This window comes from Macrobrachium rosenbergii, chromosome 54 (genome assembly GCF_040412425.1).
Source record: "Macrobrachium rosenbergii isolate ZJJX-2024 chromosome 54, ASM4041242v1, whole genome shotgun sequence".
NCBI classification, from domain to species: domain Eukaryota; kingdom Metazoa; phylum Arthropoda; class Malacostraca; order Decapoda; family Palaemonidae; genus Macrobrachium; species Macrobrachium rosenbergii.
This window is the reverse complement of record NC_089794.1, coordinates 25543198-25550864: the sequence shown is the minus strand read 5'-3', so window position 1 is coordinate 25550864 and position 7667 is coordinate 25543198. Positions and strand designations below refer to the sequence as shown.

The 7667-nt window shown below is 32.3% G+C and overlaps 1 protein-coding gene across 1 annotated transcript in view; it reads right to left on the bottom strand.

Moving 5' to 3' along the window:
- Positions 1–1770: 1770 nt before the first annotated feature.
- Positions 1771–7667, bottom strand: part of LOC136834889 (carboxylesterase 1C-like) — an 18850-nt gene continuing 12953 nt past the window's right edge. The window contains exons 12-15 of the mRNA XM_067097710.1: positions 5721–5880; positions 4432–4555; positions 3231–3362; positions 1771–2021 (exon numbers count right to left, since the gene is read on the bottom strand). Of these exons, the coding sequence (XP_066953811.1) occupies positions 1850–2021; positions 3231–3362; positions 4432–4555; positions 5721–5880 (588 nt within the window). The 3' untranslated portion in view covers positions 1771–1849. The remainder of the gene's footprint in view (positions 2022–3230; positions 3363–4431; positions 4556–5720; positions 5881–7667) is intronic.

Sequence of the window (7667 nt, the reverse complement as noted above, 5' to 3'; positions counted from 1 at the left end):
TTTGGCATTACCCCATTACCATGAGAGGTGCCTTTTGATACACATACACAACACACACACATATATATATATATATATATATATATATATATATATATATATATATATATATATATATATATATATATATATATATATATATATATATATATATATATATATATATATATATATATATATATATATACAGTATATATAGTCTATATATATATAAATGTATATATTTATATCTTTTATATATATATATATATATTTATATATATATATATATATATATATATATATGTATATGTATGTATTATATATATGTTTACATGTATGTATGTATGTATGTATGTATGTATGTATGTATGTATGTATGTATGTATGTATGTATGTATGTATTAAAGTATGTATGCCTAAGGAGGCTTCTGAGAGCTATAAAACTGGTAGTAGGCTGTCCAGCTCTAAACATTCCAACCTAAGAAATCAATCGAAAATATGTAAAGGCTAAATCGAACACAAAGTCTTCAAGATTGTTGGAAGAGCAAATAATGAAATTAACCTGACCATTTCAGAATCTCTTTTAATAAAATAAAAACCGCCCCAACTTAAATACCTAATTGTCATCTACCCAGTTGTTCGTTGGCTACTCTGTTGTTAACAGACTTGTTGTGATTTTCTTTTAAGACTGTTTCCTTTCAGTCTGCTCTCTTCCACTGTTCAGGCTAGTTTTGTCTTGTGATTGATGTGTTTGCTGTAAGTATTTCAGTCTTGTTCTTTGATCGTTGTTCTGTGTTTAAGTATTTCCAGTGTGATGTATGTGATTGTGTTTTAAGTGTAAGGTTGTACAATTGCAGTGTCCCAGATGGTTTAAGTTTTGAAAATGCGACTGGGTGTGTGTGTGTGTGTATATATATATATATATATATATATATATATATATATATATATATATATATATATATATATATATATATATATATATATATATATATATATAAATAAATACATATTTATATGTATATATATGTATATAAATAAATATATATTTGTATATATACATATATATGTATATATATATATATATATATATATATGTAAATATATATTTATATTTATATTTATATTTATATTTATATTTATATTTATATTTATATATATTTATATTTATATTTATATTTATATTTATATTTATATTTATATTTATATTTATATGTTTTCGAGGAACCTGTGGGATAAAATTATTACTAAATACTTGTACCCCGAGCGGAATCCAACGGAAAGTCTCACCTCCCCTGTTGAGATTCGAACTCAGGCACTGTGAAAAGGATCAGGTGAAAATATTGGGTTGACAGTTATCAAATAATAATCATGACGGATGAGAGTTAGAAAAAAAACTGATCTCTTTTCGTTTTTCTATTTATTTACTTCAACATAGATACATGAGGTCGCTTACTAATTTAACATATATTTGTAATTAGTAACACTGCTTTATTACATTTGTGCAAAGAACTTTTCCTTACGTCTATAAACACTCTCATTATATACATGCTTACATACATGCATACATACATACATACATACATATATGTATCTATGTATATATATATATATATATATATATATATATATATATATATATATATATATATATATATTATATATATTTATATATATATATATATATATATATATAATGTATATATTATATATATATTATATATAATATATATATTTATATATATATACATACCTTTATATATACATATATATATGTATATGTGTATATATGTACATACATACATACATACATCCTTCAACTTAATGTAATATAAGTTACAACACTTCCTCCGAATCAAAAGACGAATCACCGCCTTCCCGCACTGTCTTTGAAATGATCAAGGAAAATCAGAATTGCGAGGAAAACTGTACTCAAAAGAAACACGATCATGCAAGCCATGAACGCTTCCCGTTGGCCATTGATGAAATCATATTCCTCCTGCGTCGGCAAAGGTACAGGCTGACGGGCTATGTGTCTCCTGGAAGAGATGAATATAAAGAAAATCACCTTTTTAATAATTTACTTATAAGTTCTTTGTAAAAGAAAACTATCGTGACGGCTTTGGCTGTCCATCCGCACTTTATTCTATCTGCACTTTATCTCTCCGTCCTCAGATCTTATAAACTGCTGAGGATAGAGGGCTGCAAATTGGTGTGTTGATCATCCATCCTCCAATCATCAAACATACCAAATTGCAGCTTTCTAGTCTCATTTGTTTTCATTTTATTTAAGGTTAAAGCTAGCCATAATCGTGCTTCTGGCAACGATATAGGATAGGTCATCACCGGGCCATGGTTAAAGTTTCATGGGTCGCGGCTCATATAGCATTATACCGAGACCACCAAAAGACAGATCTATTTTCGGTGGCTTTGATTATACGCTGTAGTGGCTGCGCAGAAAACTCGATTGCGCCAAAGAAACTTCGGCGCATTTTTCATTTGTTTTTTTTTCTATTTACTGATTAATTTGGTTAATCAATAAATGAAGAGTAACTTTTCTATCAAAAGATACTCGAGTGAATACTATTTAACAATTGATGGTCCGCTGACTCGAATTAGTTTCAATTTCTCTCAGGTAAGGAAATAAAACCAAAAATCTTATTGGTAATATAGAAAAATAAAACTAACTTTCAAAAGACACTCAAACAAAAACTATTAAACAACTGATGCGCTTTTGACTGGAATTGAAATGACAGTTTATCTTAGGCACACAAAACAAGTAAAAAATTGCTCCGAAGTTTCTCTGGCGTAATCGAGTTTTCTGTACAGCCGCTACAGCCCATAATCAAGGCCACCGAAAATAGATCTATCTTTCGGTGGTCTCGATAAAATGCTATATGAGCCGGGGTCCATGAAACTCTCAGCCGGCGTGGTGGCCTGTGTCGTTGCCTTGCCAAAGGAGCGATTATGACTAAATTTAACCTTAAATAAAATAAAAAAACTACTGAGACTAGAGGGCTGCAATTTGGTATGTTTGATGATTGGAGGGTGGATGATCAACATACCAATTTGCAGCCCTCTAGCCTCAGTAGTTTTTAAGATCTGAGGCGGACAGGAAAAAGTGCGGACGGACAGACAAAGCTGTTCTATTCAGAAAACATAAAAAACATTATCATTGATTTTAAAAAATTGTCTGTCAAAAAATAAAGGATAAAAAACATCAATGAATCCTTATGGGATCATCTTACCTTTTCACATAGTCATTCTGTTGCGAGCAATCCTCTTCAATCAGCAGATAATTCTTGTTCGTTCCAATTGGAGACCATTTCGGAATGCCTAAATCTTTCCATGAACTCTTGTCTACATCTGGAGTGGGCTCACTGAGAAAATGAGATTATAAATCAGTATTATCTGCTTCGTATTCCGTGAGTTAATTTGGGAGATCTGTGAACGAATTTGTATTATAAAGAAGACGGTTCGTATGATGAGAGAGAACGAGGGAGTAGATAGTCAACTAGGTTAGTGATGGTAAAAGTTGAATTAGCAAGATGGTATATGGAGTGATGAAACAGGTGAATATTTCCCCATGTGACTGAAGCAATCCTTCTTGCTACAAAACTGAATAAGTGTAGGAATGAGATTTGCATGTAATTATATATATATATATATATATATATATATATATATATATATATATATATATATATATATATATATATATATATATATATATATATATATATATATATATATATATATAGTTCCAAAATATGAAACTTAATAATTTAATAGATATTGTTATTTCATTAATTTTATGTGCCAGTTTTGATGGGGATAACATTCTTATGAGTTACCAATAGCATTTTAAAGTGATTCTCTTATATAAATATAAAATTGATGATCCAAGTTAGGGTTACATATGCAAAAATTCGTGGGAACAAATATTTCATTGAAGGAAACCAAATTCAATGACTGTTCCCAGGAGATTGTAGTATACACTCATGATAGTTAAGCTAAAATAAAAAGTGTCAAGAATAAAGTTTCAGTTCTTGAGTTAATGAAACTTCCAACACATTTAAGCTAGTCTGACACCAGTTCTTTACTTAATGAAACTTCTAACACATTTCAGCTTGTCCGACACCAGTTCTTTACTTAATGAACTTCCAACAAATTTCAGCCAGTCTGCCACCAGTTCTTTGCTTAGTGAAACTTCCAACAAATTTCAGCTGGTCTGCCACCAGTTCTTTACTTGATGAAACTTCCAACAAATTTAAGCTACTCTGCCACCAGTTCTTTGCCTAATGAAACTTCCTATACATTTCAGCATGTCTGCCACCAGTTCTTTGCTTAATGAAACCTCCAACATATTTCAGCTAGAGTCTAGTGGCCGTGACAGCAAGCCAGAATGAAGTCTGGAATCCAACTGAGAGATGTTAAGAGGCAACTTACTGATAAATGGCAAAATTGGTCCACAAGGTTGCGAGTCGATCTCTGGTCTTGGTCTGGCTTTTGTCCAACTGCAGGTCCTTGGGCATATTGAAGAGGTACATGAGCTCGTCTCCGTGAGTGACTCCTTGAAAATCAATGAAGGATATCAGGATTAAGACGAGGAAAAGTGTGAAAATTACTTGACAATGTACAGGGCGCGTTTTACATGGGGATCATCCCAATAATTTTCTGCCAAGGTAAGCTAGTTGAAGCTTTACCCCAGTAGGGGGAAAATGCCATCAGTGCACTTCGCGTGGTGCATTGTAAGCATTACTCAAGGTTCTTTGCATCATCCCATCTATGGCCCCTAGCTACAACCCTTTTCATTCTTATTACTGTACCTCCATTCATATTCTCCCTTCCATCTTGCTATCCACCCTCTCCTAACAATTGTTCCATAGTGCAACTACGAGGTTTTCCTCCTGTTACACCTTTAAAACCTTTCTATTCTTAATTTCCCTTTCAACAGCGCTTGGTCATTGGCCTAAATCATATATTCATTTCCATTCCTCTGCAGATTTAGGGACATATTTCACTCTGAATTACATTGACTAAGATTCAAAAACCTACTAGTTCTTTTGATTCTTAGACTATCATCGTTACCGTTACTAATACCACTTCTAGTATTTCTTTTCCTAATATTTAACGAGGTTCAGTATTCTTTTAGTTATGTTTTGCTTGACTGAATGGTATGTCCATGGAACAACCTGTAAGGTCACCTAGGGTTATCTGAGCTTTGAAAGTCGTCTAAGGTTGTATATTCCTCTGAAGCTACCTCAGGGTCCATTTAGCTTCCTCACTATTTATTGAATTTTATCACATAAGCACTGTATTCAAGGATGATGAATAATAGGTGTCTTAGTAATTAAACTTCCAATTGTAAAATGAAATAAATCAGTAATTTTGATATTAAACTAATCTAACTCATCGTGATTGTTAGCAGTAATTGAGCCACCATTTGTATAAAAAAAAGTACTTTTGATATTAAGTTGATGTAACACACAGTGATTGTTAGCATTAGGGAACTATTTTTATAAAAGTAAAAATCATTACTTTTGATACTAAGTTAATATAACCCACAGTGATTATTAGTAGCAACTTAACCACTATTTGTATAAAAGCAAAAATCAGTACTTTTAATGTTAAACTAATATAACTCACCATGCTTGTTAACAGTAATAGAGGCACCATTTGTATAGAAGCAAAAATCACTACTTTCAATATTAAATATTAAACTGAACATAACTCACCGTGATCAAATATTGGGTCTGGGTCCTCGCAAGTGAAGTATGTGTCGAAGAGGGAATCTTTGGACTGGAAGTCGAAGGCATAAAAGTATGCCATGTTCGGCGATGGCATGACCTGGGCAATTCGCCATGCTGGGAGTTTGGCCATGATATTACCCGTCAACTGAAAATTATAAGTCACTGGTTAATTTTCGTGATACTTCTTTTAGTTTAACGGTCATACTTGCAAGTGAGGCTCCGTGCTAATCTAGGATTTATGCTACATTACCTTAGTTAAAAATCAAAGTCCTCCTGGGCCTCTCTTTGGCCGACAGCCAGTGGGCGACAGGTCCCAATACCTAAGGTACGTGGCCAGTGTGTCGTTAAGCCCACAGTTTAACTCCCCAGCCTGAGGGCTGGTACTTATTCTCCTACTCACCCTCAAGTTTCCAGACCACTTGGTTAGCGGACCACCGGGTTTATGCAATGGCGCCATTCAAGCCACCAGTGAGCGGCGGGATTTGAACCCCAGTCCTCTCGACTGGTAGGCAAGAACCTTACCACTGCGCCACATTAGGATTTTATTAATTTTCATAGCAGAATGTTAAGTTGTTAGTTTTGCTTATAGGTGAGGCTCTTTACTAACCTAGGCTTTATACTACATCACCTTATGTTTTTTTTGTTTTTCTTTACATTGCTATGTTGTACACTGATGAACTATAATTGTCAATTTTTTGAAGTTCATCTAATTATTATATATTTTCCACTTTCTCTGTTCTGTGGAAATTTGAGCTTTAAAGTCGTTGTATATGAATATTTAAACACTATAAATGATATTTCTAGTTATCATGAAAAATTTGTACTTATATTCCTCTAACAAATTCATTTTCTGTGTGAGATAGGGCAAGTGGTAATTATCAGGAATTCATGTCATTCACAGAAAAGTCTGGATACACCAAGTGAGGCCTTCAATCAGTTTAATAATGAAAAGCTACATTGAATTCTAAGAAGACAATAATCTTACAATTTCCTTCATTAGCAATGAAAGGGTTAAATGTAGCATGATCACAAAGGAAGTTATTACAGTTATTACTCTCAGGAGACAGAAGGGACAGAAATATGCAGTTACATTTCAGTATAGACTAGCTTTGATATCATCACAGAATTAACGATTATGGCAAGTGGGAGAAATTGATTTATATACTGATTTAAGTTCTCTGTACGAACTAAATACTTGTTATAATTTAAGAAATAAAAAACATTTACATCTATCAGTCCTGAATACTTGATATTAATTAAGAAAGCAAAGATATTTACATCTACCAATCCTGAATACTTGATACAGGTTAAGATATCAAAGATACTTATATATATCAGTCCTGAATACTTGGTGTTAATTAAGAAATCAAAGATACTTAGATCTATTCATCCTGGGTTCTTACTAAAAGTTAGCAAATCAAAGATACCTACACCAGTCAATTCTGAATACTTGATACATGTTAAGAAATCCAAGATACTTACACCTATTAGTCGTGAGTGGTAATATAAGCTAGGAAATCAAAGATACTTGCACAAATCAATCCTGAATACTTGATACAGGTTCAGAAATCAAAGGTAATTACATAAGTCAACCCTGAATAATTGATGTTAATTAAGGAATCAAAGATACTTACACCAATCAATCCTGGATACTTGATACAGGTTAAAAAATCAAAGATACTTACATCAATCTATCCTGAGTACTTAATATAAGTTAGGGAATCAAAAATACTTAAACCAATCGATCCTGGAGACTTGATATAGGTTAAGAAATCATGATACATCAATCAATTCTGTGTTCTTAATACAAGTTAGGAAATCAAAGATACTTACACCAATCAATCCTGGATACTTGATACATGTTAAGAAATGAAAGACACTTACTTCTATCAATCTTGAATACTCAATACAAATTGAGAAATCCATGATACT